At 43.8% G+C, this 16,369-nt stretch overlaps 1 protein-coding gene across 1 annotated transcript in view; it reads left to right on the top strand.

Annotated features, from left to right (window-relative positions):
* The window catches only part of LOC144230171 (uncharacterized), a 106,817-nt gene extending 94,196 nt beyond the window's left edge, over positions 1 to 12,621 (top strand). Inside the window, exons 3-5 of the mRNA XM_077762366.1 lie at positions 3,118 to 3,291; positions 7,410 to 7,492; positions 8,558 to 12,621. Of these exons, the coding sequence (XP_077618492.1) occupies positions 3,118 to 3,291; positions 7,410 to 7,492; positions 8,558 to 8,699 (399 nt within the window). The 3' untranslated portion in view covers positions 8,700 to 12,621. The remainder of the gene's footprint in view (positions 1 to 3,117; positions 3,292 to 7,409; positions 7,493 to 8,557) is intronic.
* The last annotated feature ends 3,748 nt before the right edge of the window (positions 12,622 to 16,369 follow it).

Genomic DNA, 16,369 nt, shown 5'->3' with positions numbered 1-16,369 from the left:
AAATAAACAGAACTCATTTAAGACCTTGGCATTACGATTCCTTTCTAAGAGATGGGGTGAGTCTGCTACCATATTGTTAATTCTATTATGATTTGAATGGAGCTATAATTTATTATTTAAACAGTATCAAACAATAAATAGAAAATTCTCTCAAAGTCAAACAATTGGGAAAAAAAAGTAAGGTTACATAAAAGTCACAAACATTTGGCAGGTGAGCATTCAGTCTGTGTGTGGGAAGGCAGTGTGATGCAGAGGAAAGAACTTGGGTTTGAGGTTGGCCAGCTATGTGATCTCGGCCAGTCACTTACCTTCTCTGAACTCAGTTTATATCCTTATAAGATGGGGCTAAAAAATACCCACTTTGAAGGGATGCTGAAATCTTTGTAGATCATAAATTACAAATCTGTATAGTGCCTGGCAAAGAAAGTACATTACTGCTACTCAATAGAAGATCATTTTACTTTTCTGCTTACAAACCACCAGTTCCAATCAAGCTTTTGGGATAAAACTCTAACTCCTTAACTCAGCCTAAAGGCCCTTGACCCTTGCCGTGTAACCAGCCTCATCTTTAGACATTCTCCCTCTCATTGGGCTCAGATGGGCCGAGCATTCCTTTTCCACCCCAGGACCTTTGAATATGCTGTGTCCTTGGCTGAACATACTCTTGCATCTCTTTATTAACTCACTACTCTCTTGTGCTTTAGGTCTAAGCTCAATCATCACTTCCCCAGGGAAATCAGCCTGAACCCTAGAAAACATCAGTCCCCTTCTAATCTATCTCCAGTGCTCCTTCTTCTTTGGGGTACCCCTCACTATGGTAAGTAAGTACTTAATTCATCTGTCTTGTCACTAGGATGTGACCTCCAGGAGGGCAGGGGCTGCATTGCCCCATGTTCATGTTCAATCCCCAGTTCCTCACATGGGGCCTCATTCACAACAGGTGCTTGACAAGCATTTGTTGAATAAATGAAAAGAAAATACGGGCGCCTGGGTGGCTCAGTCAGTGAAGTGACTGACTTTGGCTCAGGTCATAATCTCGCAGTTTGTGAGTTCGAGCCCCACATTGGGCTCTGCCCCCTCAGCTGAGAGCCAGGAGCCTGCTTCCGATTCTGTGTCTCCCTCTTTCTCTGCCCCTTCTCCACTCATTCTCTCGCTCTCTAAAAAATAAACATTAAAAAAAGAATAAATCAGTGGATGAATAAGGATTACCTTATTTCCAAGATGCTCCTTGATGTTTTCTGATCCGTTTTTGTTAAAAGAAGACCATAGGGTGTAAGCCGTGGAAGCTTCTAACAAAGGCACAGGTTTTTGCCCAAAGTGGTGTCTTTTTCACTCTTGAGGAGAGCAAGACTTCCTTGGGGACCATTTGTTACCTGTGGCACACCAGGCACCTCATGTCCCAAATAAGCTACATTCGGTCTGACCAGAGCGATATACTGGATGAAAGAAACATACCACCCCTCTGAAATAGACGCTTTGCTTTATGATGGAAGTAGATGGGCTGGAGCCGGCAGGTGCGGGCTGGGCTGACATGGGTTCTGTGGAGAATCATTAGAGCCTCTTTAGAGATGCGGATTTACTCTGCGTTTAATCAGCCACAGGCAGAAGAAATGGCTTCATTTCAGCTCGACAAGAGCCAGATCACAAAAGGAAGATAGATGGCTAATACGGTTCATCACTACAAGCATATTGTCCTAATTTGAAGGAACAGCCTGGCACCCAGGCTAATCAAGTAGGAGAGCACAATATGGCTAGCGAGGAGGGCAAGCTAGCTTAACTCTCAGCGTGCCCCTTAAGGAAAAGTGTTATATGTTTTCTTAATTAATATTTTAAGGGAAGTGGGAACTATAAAACACATCCCTCAGTCACTTAAGAAACTCCCTTGCTTGGAATTCAAGATGCTTAAGGAACGATTTTTCCCTTTCCTGAAATGTCTGAAGCTCTCTCCCTATCAAATAGCACTGCAGGTGCTCCTGAGGGGTCTCTGTCAGTTAAGCATCCAACTCTTGGTTTGGGCTCAGGTCGTGATCTCAAGGTTCATGAGTTTGAGCCCCACGTCGGGCTCTGCGCTGACAGTGCAGAACCTGCTTGAGATTCTATCTCCCTTTCTCTCTGCCCCTCCCCTGCTCTCTTTCTCTCTCTCTCTCTCAAAATAAATAAATAAAAGCTTATTAAAATAAAGTACTGCAGCCAATGAACGAGGTGCCTTAGGAAGGGCAATTTGCTGGCTGTGTGTAACACATGGTTATGTGTGCAATTCATCTGGAAATAGAGGCAAATAGAGACAGTGCCGTGTCTGTGCATGTGGATACCCTCTGGTCCCTTGTAGTCTGTTGTTACCATTCCCCTGCTTGCCTTTCGTACTCCAGAGCCCCTGCTGGGGAGGACGTACAGTGGTTATTCCATTTAGCTGAAGTTAGCATGTCGATTGCCTAAGAAATTCCAACGAAGGGATTTTTAAGCCTGTGTGGGAGGAATGACACAGATCTGAACTCTGTGTCCTTGCCAGACCCCTCGAATGTGAAGCAAAAGCAGATAACGAGAGTCATCGGGGTACTTTCAAACAAGTGGATGTTTTAGAATCATTTGGTGTGTGTCACATCCGTGTTTTCATTCTATTCCCTGAGCCGGAGCACAGAGCTTTTACAGCCCTCCCCACCCCAATGACTATTTTCCAGATGTTCTAAAACAACATCAAGTGACCCAGTTTACCCTTGAGAGGTTTATAAAGGTGCATTTATGGAGCACCGGGCTGAGTGAGGCTGAGATGCTCGCTTGGCAGCTTAGTCCTAGATAATCTCCCATGAACGTGGTATCAAATCTTACTTTACCTAAGGCACACAGAGTATGGTTTTTAGAAAAAGATATGCTAAGTACTCCCAAAGTGAAGAAGAAACATAAGAAGCTTAGCAATGGATGTAGAAATATTATCATCAGCTATCGGGGTAATAGTAGCCAGTCATTCCTCACCTACAGGCACAGACTTCGGCTTAGGCAGATGAAGACAGAGCAGTGGAAGTATGTGATCTAAGCGCATTTAAATATCAGTGAGATGAGGCGAAGGACCTTGCTAACAAAAAACCTGAACACATGTCATTTGCTTTCCACGCTGCACAGGATGAAAAGGAAATCACTACGGCAGAAATGAAAGGAGGCACGTTGGGGTCTTGTAGGCCATATTGCCGGAACAAGAGGAGTCATCACTTATGGACGAGACGTTGTTTCATCCCTAGGACATGGGCAGCAGTTTCTAGAGCAGTCGGAACCCAGCTCTTTGCCTACATAGCAGAGGTGAGTCGTTTCTCAAGGAGAAACAATATGTTGTCTTCTATTCAGTCGTACGAAAGGAGCCACCAGCGGGCGTTGGGCCCCATGTCAAAAATCTGGTGAGAAGGTGGGATAGTTCTTCCCCAGCACATATGCTACGTGGGTGTAGATGGCATTCAGTGGGAATGGGTCCCTTCAACTCCCAAAGTAAGCAACACACCAAGGGCTTGATGAGGAAAGTGCTTAATGCTCTATAGGATGCCAATCACCTACTGGCTGGGAATGTAGAATGAACAACCTTTCTGGCCTGACTTCTTCTTTTTTTTTTTTTTGGTTTATTTATTTTTGAGAGAGAGAGAGACGGAATGCAAGTAGGGGAGGGGCAGAGAGAGAGAGAGAGAGAGTGAGAGGGACATAGAATCCAAAGTAGGCTCAAGGCTCTGAGCTGTCAGCACAGAGCTGGACGCGAGGCTTGAACTCACAAGCCATGAGATTGTGACCTGAGCTGAAGTAGGACACTCAACTGACTGAGCCACCCAGGTGCCCTGGCCTGGCTTCTGTTATCACTGGTGCCAGACTCGGCGCAGTCATCTTGCTGAGGTTCTTTACAGATGACAGGGAGAGTGAACCTGTGTAGGAGGCTCCTACTCTCTGCAGATCTTGGAATGCCTGCTGTTCTGCAACAGTTCACACCTTAAGAGTCGCGACATGCCACCAACTAACAGATGATGGTCCTTTCGCCGAGTTCAGAAATGGATGCCCCTTCATCCAAGGAGAATCTGGGGAGCCCTGGCCAGCAATCGACATGCTTGTCTTGCACAAACTCTGGTAAAGAAGTGTAATTCCAGCTTTCGTGTGGACGTAGATGCCCACTCGAGATAAGATAAACTACCCTTTGCTTTGGAAATGTGTGGTGTGGGACACCAAAGGCCGATCATCTCAAGGGCATTGGCATTGCTGGTGCTTCTGGATTTCTGCGATGGATCTGCTCATAGTTAGAAACATCAGTTACATTACCCTTATCTTAACATCCTTAAGCATCAGTGTTGTTACTGGTCATCAAATTAGCTGCTTCCTCTGATTTCAAATCCACTGACAGTTTTGGGTGGTTTGAATTGAGTGGGGTGGACAAGGGGAAATTGGCGATTTCCTCTGCCTCTTGCAGAGTTAATCTCCCATCCAGATACTGCTAAAACATCTCTTTCAACAGACGTCTTTCTTCCTAGTTTAGCAGCATTACTGTACAGAGCAAGTTTCGCCTTTACATTGCTCCAACTCAAAGTCCGAATGATAGATGATTTCCTGATCCTGAAGAAGACACTTAAACACTTAGGTTTCCTTCCACAATTTATTCCAGTTTGAACAGGACAGTCTATTTCCCATTTTAGCTTGGAGAAAGGAGGTTATATATGTGCAAACAAAATGTCTGGCATCTCTTCGAGGGTTGGGTGAATAGAAGGACCCAGAAAGTATGTTGCCAGCCAGAAATATTACTTTCTTGTGTCCACTATTCGATACCTGGGCATTTCTCTCCTGTCTGCATACGTTTCCTCTGCTCTTTTTTTTTTTCTTTTCAGTGTTTAAATTTTTTTTTAACGTTAATTTATTTTTTAAGAGAGAAAGCATGATCGCGGAAGGGGCAGAGAGAGAGGGAGACAGAAGATCCAAAGCGGGCTCTGCACTAACAGCTGAAAGCCTGATGTGGAGCTCAGACTCACAAACTATGAGATCATGACCTGAGCCAAAGTTGGATGCTTAACCAACTGAGCCACCCAGGAGCCCCTCGTTTCCTCTGTTCTTAAAAGTGCTGTCTGGGTCTGTGGAGCGAACAAACTTTCTTACCATGGAGCTTCGGATATTTTCTTAGTCTCTTTACCCCGGTAGCCCAAATAAAGGACACTTCTAGTTTTAATCTTTGCATTGATTTCTTATGCATCAACCCCTTCGCTCCCCGACATCTCCACCCAGTGTGCCCACCGAGTAGCTATTTGGGCTGCTCACGCAGTCAAGCCCACCCAAATCTATTCCCACAAATGCTTTACTTTCGCCTAGTAAAACATTTGTTACAACGAACGTGTTCTGCCCTGCGAGCTACGTCTGAACTGTCAAACTGTCACTTTCCTGGCAATTATTCCCATGAGGAAACATTTGCAACCATCTTCAAAAAGGAGTCCTCCTTCCTTACTCCAACCAAAATACTGCAAAGTTAACACACGTGTTTCTAAAATCCTTTTTTCCTGGGGTGCCTGGATGGCTCAGTTGGTTAAGCGTCCGACTCTTGATTTGGGCTCAGGTCATGATCTCATGGCTTGTGAGTTCGAGCCCTGTGTCCGGCTCTGAGCTGACCATGCAGAGCCTGGTTGGGATTCATTCTCTCTCCCTCTCCCTCTCTGCCCCTCCCTTGCTCTTGTTCTCTCTGTCTCTCTCAAAAAAAATCAATAACCTTAAAAAAATCCTTTTTCCTTTGTAAAACTCATCTCTATTCTTCCTTCCTGATCATCAGGGAGAGGTATATATGCCCACACTCTCTTCCCAAGGGTAAAGCATTATATAATTCACTGCGTATACTTGGCCCACACAGACTCAAAGGGACTATAACGCATTTGAGCATAGGAGTGATTTTAACAATCTTGTGACAAGTCTTCCAACTGGCAGGTCTTTGGGTGAAGCTAAGAGCTACTCCTTCCATGGGTGCCTCTCAAGGAAGCAGCAAGAATGAGAAGCAAATGCTCTCATGTGCATAGCATGAACCGGGAGTCCAAGTGTCCAGAATCTTCCCCAGTAAGGAAACTTCCCAAAAGCTGAGCCACATTAAGTCTAAAGCAGAATCCCTGTCACTCAGAAAACTTCTACCAGCTTTCTTCTGCACTGCCTGAGCATAAGCGTCATCTGGGTAACATGTTATGGGAAAATTTATGCCTCATCACAAAGAAACAGCTGTGTCTTGCCACAGTCACTAACTTTTGAAAGATGTTAAAGGAAGGTATTCATTTCAAGCCGGTTGCTTCAGCTACAGCCTCCCCTTCATGTTTTAATATCATGGCGTCTCCTTCTGGTCCCCTAAGTGTTACCTGGTTTCTCTGTAGGAGTGGAGGAAACCAGGACCCGTAATTTATGGCTCCTATTAAGAGGGTTGGCTGGATGTGCGGACAATATGTCAATAATTATTTCTGGTGGGGCCTTAACAGCAGAGGAAGTGCCTCTGTAGAATGGCTTATTTTAACAGAAGACAGACATGCCTGACCTGGGCTTTATGACAGATGTCAAATATATCGAAGTGTGTTGTGAAGCAGATCGTCTTATTGGCAAAGAAATGAAAGACCACCAGGAAGATGGATGGGAAGCTTTCCTCAAGGGGTTTCCTGTCTCCTTGCCCAGGTATGGCCGTGAACTAGAAGAAAGGCCAACTGGCAGGCAAGAGGGGAGACTTCAGTGAGCAGTCTGAACTTGCGCCTGTTGGTGAGACTTGAGAACAAAAGTCCCCGATCCCTTAGAGTGATGTTGGGGGAGAGAGTTGTGGATGGGGGGGATAGGGTGGGCACTACAGAGATATGAAAGAGCGCCCCCCCAAGGCGAGCACCTTCTGACATGTGATGCCCCTAGGCGCCTCCCAGACCTGCTCAAAAGATCTTGTTTCTCCAGCCTTCTGTCTTGAGTTGAGTTCAACAAAGACATCTAGGGAGCCCACCATGTGCCAAGAGTTGTGCCCGGCATTAGGGATACGGCTAAGTACCACACGTTCCAATCAGAGACCCTCCACTTTCCTTCTTCTGAGTCCTTCTCCCTTGGGAAGAAATGGGATCTTAGGGTCCCTTACTAGCTTCTGGGTAGTAGGGCGTGAGTTGACTCACTGGGAAATGAGCCTCATAGGATTAAGAGGATTGAACACGACAGTGTCTTTGTGCTTGTCCCGAAGACTAGATATAGGAACTATGAAGTGAAAGCAATGGCCTTTCCACTATTTACCTTTTATCCATAAAGACTGTCTTTTCAGAAATTTATATCATCTGCCACCAAATTAACTCTATTAGATCACAAACTTCCTATATCCCTAAGCCCTGAGGTCCCTGAATTAAATATGATTATGAGGAAAATGTGCCCCTTGAGACGAATGAACGACAAAAAGGCCATCTTTCTTCCAGGTGGGTGTATCCAACCCCAGGTGCTGGACTTGGTGGCAGCTGGATCTCACTTCACACAGTGCTGGGCACAACATGCATCCTCGGTAAGTGTTCTCAATTCGATTTATTGTAGCCATTGCTCTCCTAGAATGACAGCCTTCTATTTTCAAAGACGTGATTTCAGTCATTGGCAAGATATAATGGATATATTATACATAAAATGTAAAAAAGCCACTCCAAGAGTATCCTTTTTTCTTCTTAAAATGTTTCTTCCTCAGAGTCTACTTAAAAAAAATTAATGTTTATTTAGTTTTGAGAGAGAGAGTGAGAGAGAGCGAGCATGAATAGGGGAGGGGCAGCGAGAGAGAGGGAGACACAGAATCCGAAGCAGGCTCCAGGCTCTGAGCTGTCAGCACAGAGCCCAATGCAGGGCTTGAACCCACAGACTGTGACATCATGACTTGAGCTGAAGTCAGTTGCTTAACCAACTGAGCCACCTAGGCGCCCCCTCAGAGTCCATCTTGAGAAAGAATAGAATACAGTAAAACCTTGTTCTGTGAGTGTTCTGCAAGACGGGAAAACATTTCTAATAAATTTAACTTGATAAACAAGCACTGTCTCGTAATACGAGTAGTATGTGATGCCGAATGTCATGTGACTGCAACTGAGCCAATGGCTCTTGAAATTTGCTTTGTCACATGAGTGCTTTGGCTTCTGAGCATGTTTCCAGAATGAACTATGCCCACAAACCAAGATTTTACTTTATTTCATTCTTTCTGGGTTTGCTGGACATACACTGTTACAGGTGGTCTCTTGGTGACCATGAATGACAGGGGATCAGCAGTAGCATGCATTAGGGAAAAGCATGGATCTAGAGTAACATGAATTATTAAGAAAGGGTATGAATGTCTTTACACCCATGGGATTCCCCACCGTGAGGTAAGGGGGATGAGATAGAGAAATTGAGAATGACTTGCAGGGAAAGTTAGTTGTGATATAGAGATATAGATATATAGAGATATAGGTTGGCTTAACTACTTTTCTTGGCACAAATTCTATAAGGATGGGTCGGATGCTAAAAGTAAAATCTGTAATAGACAGAAGGGCTACATAGACTTCTGTTTTGCATTTTTATCTTGTCCTGTTTTGTCATCTATTTTGTCCTGTAGCGACACTACAAGGAACAAGGCTAAGAAAGTAGACCTTCTTCATTGGGCATGTTTCCCCCTTCATCACCTGGGCTTTTGCCCACGACTATCTACAAACAAGAGATTCCATCAGAGCAGAAGTGGGATCAGACTGTTTTCATAAGTTTCAACCTCCAAGCCAGTCGCCAAGGGGGTTAAATGCTTTCTCTATGGAGCAGGAAAGGCAAGTCTCCTTCGAAGGAAAAAGCAAGATCCTTTCATGTGAAAGACAGGAACAGGGTAAGAACTGAACCCAAAAAGGAATCACTCTGTATATGAGACACTTGCCTTTCGTGAGGTACTAAGGACAGCTTTGTGGCTCCTAAGGACAGAGAGGAGTCACTGTAGAAGTCTATCTCTTAATCAGGCTTGAAGTATCAAAGGAAAAATTATCTTTCTAGTTTGAATCTCGAAAATTTAGGACCCGTCACTGAAAGGAGGAGCAAATGGCTTTTCAACCACAAGAGAATTCTGCTGATTCATATTCTTTTCTTGTCTTTATTCTGATGCGCCCCTCCCCCCGCTCTTTTTATTTCCCTCTGAATTTGTATTAAATTCGTTACATGCTCTTAAGGGAGAGGGGTCTAATTGAGGTGTAAGATGCGATGAATAAAAAAGAAAAATAGGGAGGGGGGGTAGGAAGTCACTGTCGCTTCACTGAACTAGACTGTAGCTCATGTTAAGTGCCATTCCCTCTTTCAGAGAAAAAGATAGCCTTCTCCTCCAGGAAGCTCTGTGTCTCAAAGGCCTTTATTAAGGTGATCTTTGGGAATAGTGTTTTAATTTTTTTCCATAATCATCATGCAAATTGATCATGATAATCTCTGGAAATGAAAAGGAGGGAACCAATGGCCTCATTAACTCCAACACTGGGAGCACGCACACTCCTACGAGCTGGGGCCCCGATCCCCCCAGTGGCTCAGGTCTTCTTTGTGTGTGACTTGGTCCAGTCCCCAGTGCAGGCTGTGGCGTGTTCCCTGCCTCACTTGTTTAAATTGCTTCATGCATCTGACTCCATCACAAAATAATGGGACATCATTTGAAAGGTCCCAACCTTACAATAGAAACATTTATGTTCTGTGAGATTCCAACCAGAATTCTAACTCTCCTATGACAGAACCACGCCATCCATGCACGGGTTGTATCCGGACCTTATCTTAAAGACACTGTGGGCTCAAATTTCTAAACTTTGGACAGTCAATTGAGCCAGCACCAAAATGTGTGGCTTCAGATGCATACTTCTGAGTGCTGTTCTGCTGAATTAGGAGGGCTTTTTCTTTTCTTTTTTTTAAGAGTATATTTTAATTTTAATTTAACATGGAGAATGACAGAGACAAACAGATCTGTCCCTAGTACACTGAGTAACAGAGTTTTGAGCTGGTTATTAATTTCATGTAAGTGGATCCTCTTTTTATTTCTATAAACTGCAAAATCCAGGAGAAGCAGAATCAAATATGATATATGCTTATTGATTGCCCCGTATGTGCCGAGCAAGGTGTTAAATGGTTTCAAATGCCGACTCATCTGACAGATGAGGATAAGGCTGGGTGAAGAAGTGAAATAACATGTCCAGCTGGGAAGGGGCAGAGTCATTGACAGATCTGCCTCATCGTCTAAAAGGATTTGATGCAACTCTTTGGAAATCCACTTCCTCAGAGCCATGCAGAGCCAGATTGTTTCTCAGTGGATCGTGTCCTGCCAGTGAGCAGTAAGGAAGTTACCCTAACTCTTGGAGCCTTTGGGTACCATATACTTCTGGGCAAGGACGTGCATTCCATGGGCGTCCAACACTGTGCCTTGTGCACACTGGTGCCTTCCACTGATTAGTGATATCTAGGGCTGAGCAGTATATCTCTTCCTCTTTTGGAGAAGGCTGTCCTCTCCTAGTGAGGTACAGATGCAGAGGTTGCTCAGGAGGTTGGGCGCATGGGGGAATAACCACACAGCTAGGTAGATGAGATGACTGAATCTAGCCTCTTGAGTTAGAGCAGGGCCTTTGGTACCCCTCCTGTAGGAGATAAAATCCCTTTATCTCAGCTGTAACCCCTCCAGACTGAGTGTTCTTTCAAGTTGATTTGACCGGTCTTGAGAAATTTTATGACAAATATGCATTGACGCCTGCTATCTCTAAGGTATTGAATTAGAATACAGTGAAATATACCTGCAATCAACATTTGGTGAGTTTCTATGATATGTTAGATTCTCTGGAAGCAAATTTTAAAGGGCCTAAGAAAAGGTGAGCCTGTGAATGAATGCATGCAGTATTAGAACGAAGATTCATAGAGGAACAGCACAGAAGAATGACTTGAGCAGAGTGTTAAGAGAAGTGCTAACATTTGAGCTGGGTCTTGAAGTTGTTGGTAAGAGGTCTTCAGATGGAAAAATTGGAGGAAATACATTTTGTTTTGTAGGGGCTTCATGTTTAACTTGACAAAATGAGGGTGTGATTCCCTCAGAAATGGCCCTGAACGTAATTGGTTGAGGAAGGTGGTGAATAATGGAGATGAGCTGGCGCCACAGTGAATTTATGTGGTAAGATGGTATTTTCTCAAGCTATGCTTAGAAGAACACTCGTTCCTTGATATGTTAATTGGCATTGTCTATGAAAACAGGGGGTTTTAAGGCCAAAAAAAATGTAGGGAACACTGGAGTAGGCTGTTGGTTGGGGTTCTTTCCTGCAGGACTTCTCAGGGCTTTTGATATATGATTCTGCCTTATACATTTCCAAGAGCTTGTCTTAAACCTATTTTTGTCTTTCCCTATTCGGATTGCTTTCAGGGTACCATGGATCTCACAGTGGCAAATACTTTTTTAAGGCAGGAGCAGCTGTCAGCAGTCTTCAAGAAGTGAATGGCTTCTGTTTTAGAAACTTGGGGCACCCGGGAAGGTGACCTGTAACCAAGTTGTTAAAATCTTCTGGGCAAAAGAAAATAAGGGTCAGAATCAAGGCACTGAAGTTGTAAAGGAGGGAATGGAATTGAAAGGCAATTAGCAGGTGGAATGGATACTCTGTGACCAAATGGGGGCAAATGAAGAAACGTACTTGAGGGTTACTCCCTGGGATCTAGTGGGTAAGCTCAGGCAATGAAGAGAGAGTTTGAGTAGAAGATGAAAAAGTCGATTCATTTTGGGATGGGATATAATTGTGGTTTTTCTAAGACCAACAGAGAGCGTTTATGAACTCATTCAAGAGCTGGAGATATTAATCTGGAGCTCAAGATATACACGGACATAATTTTATCTATGATGCTTTGGATGATTATTATCTAGCCATGTCTTTAGGGGTCACCGTAATTAACATTAAGTGTTGCTTGACCGTAAATGTATAGAAATGCAGGTTGTAGAGGGCTGTGTTTAATAGAAACCCAACAACAAGCCATTAACTAGATTTACTAATAGGCGCCTTGTCTAGGAACAGAGCATAGAGAAAAACAAGCAAGCAAGCAAGCAAGCAAACAAACAAACAAACAAATATATAAATAAATATGTAAAGAAAAAAAGAAAAAGAAAGACAATCTTTGTTCAAGGAGCTTATTATCTTTAGCCTTTAGAAGATATGACAAGTGGCCAGATTACCGTGTTAGGATCATGGACCTTGCACTTGGTATATAACCTTGGGCAAGTGAGATAATGTTTTATTTTTTTTTTAATTTTTTAATGTTTTATTTTTTTCTGAGAGAGAGAGAGAGGGTCAGAGAGAGAGAGAGAAATACAGAATCTGAAGCAGGCTCCGGGCTCTGAGCTAACTGTCAGCACAGAGCCCAACACGGGGCTCGAACCCAGGAACTGTGAGATCATGACTGGAGCCAAAGTCGGACGCTCAACCGACTGAGCCACCCAGGCGCCCCTAGATAATGTTTTAAAGCTTGGATTTGTTCACTTGTCAAATCATCTTTGTAGAATATGAGTATCTTCCTCATGAAAGAGTTGTGAGGATTAGCTACGGTTCAACAAAAATGGATTTCCTGTATTTTGATTGTATAAAATACATTTCTTTAGGAATTAATGTATGCATTGTGATCTATTTAATAAATTTTATTATTGCTTTATTTGATTTCCAGTTAATGCCAAATAATAACCTGTCTATTTGAATTGCAAAAATCAAGCTGGTTTGAATTAAAGAAGTGTGAAAAATTCTTGGGTTGGCAAACTACATAACACTTCCATCAATTAAAAATAGGTAGAATGTGTTAGAAATAATGAAAAGTTCACACTTTAATTGAACTGGCTTTTTCATGAGCCTATATTTTTATGCGGCTTAATGAAACAAAAATTGAAATAGCGCCCATTATGAGATCTGTGTTAATTGTTATTATTTCCAGAAAGTTCACATGATCACAAAAAGTTTTGCTGCCACGCCAAGTTGAAATGCACATACAGTACCTGCCTTTCATTTTTCTCTGGGTTTATTTTTGGTAATAAAGACCAATATTCATTTTGGCAAACAGAGCATTCTCTAAATTGAAAACTTCCTTTAAACACGCTAGAAACTTTTGACACAAGATTGCCAAAATTGCAGGGTATTTTTCTCAGTCTGACAAAACTGTCTTTGTTCTTCCTGGCTCCATCAAAAGCAAGACTGTTTCTCTACTTACTGTTATTTCAGTACCATCATAATTTTAAATATCTTTGTGCTAGCAGGCACTGCAACATTAATTAACAATATAGTCTAATTATTTACCCTCGTTGGTTCATACAAACCCCTACAGTATAATCATTAGACTCCCTGAAGGGGTTTCACGGTATTTTGGAGTGAAATAGGAAGGTTTGTTCCTGACTTACACTGGCTCACATGTGTAATTAGGTCATCACCTCCAATTTACCGATAGGTCACTAGATCCAATATCGCTTATCTGGGCAATGTCCAAAGATAGGTGTTGATGCTGACTGACCCTGGTTGGGCAGCACACATAAATGAATGGGGCTTTTAATTTACCTCCTGGCATCTCGGAGAACATTCCTGGGGTTTCTGGAGACAAAGGGAAAACAGAGGGTGGCCAAATCGGTCATTCATTTTAAATTCTTTTTTTAATGTTTTATTTATTTCTGAGAGAGAGAGAGAGTGTGAGCAGGGAAGGGTCAGAGAGAGAGGGAGACACACAATCTGAAACAGTCTCCAGGCTCTGAGCTGTCAGCACAGAGCCCAATGCGGGGCTCGAACCCACGAACCATGAGATCATTACCTGAGCTGAAGTCGGACGCTCAACCGACTGAGCCACCCAGGCTCCCCTCGGTCATTCATTTTAGACTGGTCTCAGAACAAAGCTTCAAAAACCATGCCTGAGAGTGGCTCAGCCAGCTCAAAGTGTTTTGTGATAATCCTGTCCCGCTTCTGGCTTAAACGCTAGCCTAGGGATGGAGAGAAATATTTTCTAAGCTGTAAGAGGTGCGGTGTGAGGAACCCTGGGTGTGCCTGGGGCTGAATCATCAGGTCAGCATACCCTCTGGAAACACTGCAGAGAAATGTTTGTAGGCCCAGTAAGGTGGTCAGGTCTGTGTGCAAAACCTTAATGTCCTGGGCTTATCTGGCATTAATTTTTTTTAATGTTTATTTATTTTGAGAGACAGAGCTTGAGCAGGGGAGGGGCAGAGAGAGGGAGACACAGAATGTGAAGCAGGCTCCAGGCTCTGAGCTGTCAGCACAGAGCCCGACATGGGGCTCGAACCCATGAACCAGGAGATCATGACAGGAGCGGAAGTCAGATACCTAACTGACTAAGCCTCCCACCCAGGCGCCCTTATCTGGCATTTTGTAATGAGGAAAGCGTTTTTTCCAGAAGGAGATGCAAAGCATCCATTGGTCTCCCCAGATATGTCTTATGCCACAAAACTTACTTTGTGGCATAAAATGCCCCAATGTTACCTGACCCCCACCCCTTAAACTTCGAATCAGTATCTAAGAGCCCTCCTCAATTTGAAACTTTGGATTGGCTGGTCAGAGCAAGAGGTGAACAGCTCAGGCAGTCACCAGAAGTTGTAAAAAGGGTTTGGTCAGGGGGCAAGAGTAATAAGGATAAAATAATACTTGATTAATGACACTAAAACTCATTCCAACTCAGGATAGCTTGAACTGTCCGCTTGTTGAGAGTATGGGAGATGGGAAGAAAAATCTAGTTTGGGCTAAATCTGGAAGACTTGGAGTATCTCGAATGTTCTTCTGAAACATAGAAAACAAACGGTGTGGTTTAGCCTACATAAGCAACCCAGTAAAGAAGGTTCCTCGGGAGGGTGAAGCGGGGCTGGGGCGGGGGTGGGGGCAGGTGCCTGCTGTGACTGTCTTGATTGAAACTCCCCCTGACATTTTGGTCAAGAAAAGGTAAGGATTCAGAAGAGAAATGGCGCTGTTTCATAATTCAACAAGTGTCAGCAGCCAGGAAGGGAAATCAAGATGGTTTTAAAGGTGTGTGTGCAGAAGATGGTAGATGATGCCTCCTGAGGGGCGATTGGTGGACAGGAAAAGGGCTAAAGCAATCAAGGATTGCGGTGTTTGGGTTTCTGCCTGCGGAGAAATGACAAATATAGTCCTTGCCAGTGGAGGCTCTGACTCACAGAAACATGAGAGGTCACGTGAGATACAAAGTCAAATACAAAGAGTTATATATACACTCGAGAGGTTTTATTTTATAACGTGTTAATCTGGATATTGGGGGGCTTGGTCTGGAAGCTGGTTGAATCTGCTGGAAGGTATTTCCAAACACAGCACATGTATTCTGGTCGGTCAGCTGTCCATCCATCTACTCACTTAACAGAATTTATGGAGCCCCTACTATGTGCTGGTCACTGAGATGGGTAAAAATAGATGTGCTTCTGACCTCTCAGGGCTGACGATCAAACGAAGGGTTCGGGAAGGGAAGGCACTGGGCTGTCCCATTGGGAATTTGGGCAAAGGCGGGAACAGTATGAGACATGGAGGAGAGGCAGAAAGGCCCTTGTTGGCCAGGGGCAATATTTTATTTTGGATATTAAGAGAAATTAGGAGCTTTAATGAAGGGTTTTATTTTTTATTTTTTTTAAATTTTTTAATGTTTATTTATTATTGACAAAGAGCATGAGCAGGGGAGGGACAGAGAGAGGGGGAGACACAGAATCCAAAGCAGGCTCCAGGCTCCTAGCTGTCAGCACAGAACCTGACGCGGGGCTCGAACTCACAAAGTGTGAGATCATGACCTGAGCCGAAGTCAAATGCTTAACCGACTGAGCCACTCAGGCATCCCTAATGAAGGGTTTTAAAGTAATGATATGACCAGATTAGCTTCTACAGGTTCTCTGTCACCCTCCTGACAGCGTTCTCTAAATGCCCCATTTCTCTCCATCACCCATGGCCATGGGTTTTCGAACAATCTCTGGAAATGGATGAGGATATAAGGGGGCATTTGTGATAAGAAACTGGAGTAATGGAAATGGATCAAGAGATGATTTCCTTGAGTTTGGACCCTCATGACCTCACAACCGGACCACACAGTCGGTCTCTTTGATCGTCCTGGGTCCGACGTGCTCCTCTCCTGCTAGACCAGTCTTCCCAAACAATTGCTCCCTGTCTGGAAGCCTTATGCTACAATTACAGACCTCCCTAACAGAGCAGTGAGGCCCTCCGTGGAATGGTCCCTGGCAGGCTCTCCCGAGCTGTTATCCATGATGTCGGCACAATAGGACTTCCCAAACTGATTCCACAGACCGCCAGTTCAATGGCATGTTACCTGGTGCTCTGTAGTAAAATGGGGAGGGGGCCCACCAAATAAATTGGTAAAACAAATCCAGCATTATAATTATATCCTGTCCTTGGGATTCGCAATG

The sequence above is a fragment of the Crocuta crocuta genome, unplaced genomic scaffold (genome assembly GCF_008692635.1).
Source record: "Crocuta crocuta isolate KB4526 unplaced genomic scaffold, BGI_CrCroc_1.0 scaffold93, whole genome shotgun sequence".
In the NCBI taxonomy this organism is placed as follows: domain Eukaryota; kingdom Metazoa; phylum Chordata; class Mammalia; order Carnivora; family Hyaenidae; genus Crocuta; species Crocuta crocuta.
Note: the sequence above shows the minus strand (reverse complement) of the source record. Positions and strands in the feature narration are given on the sequence as shown.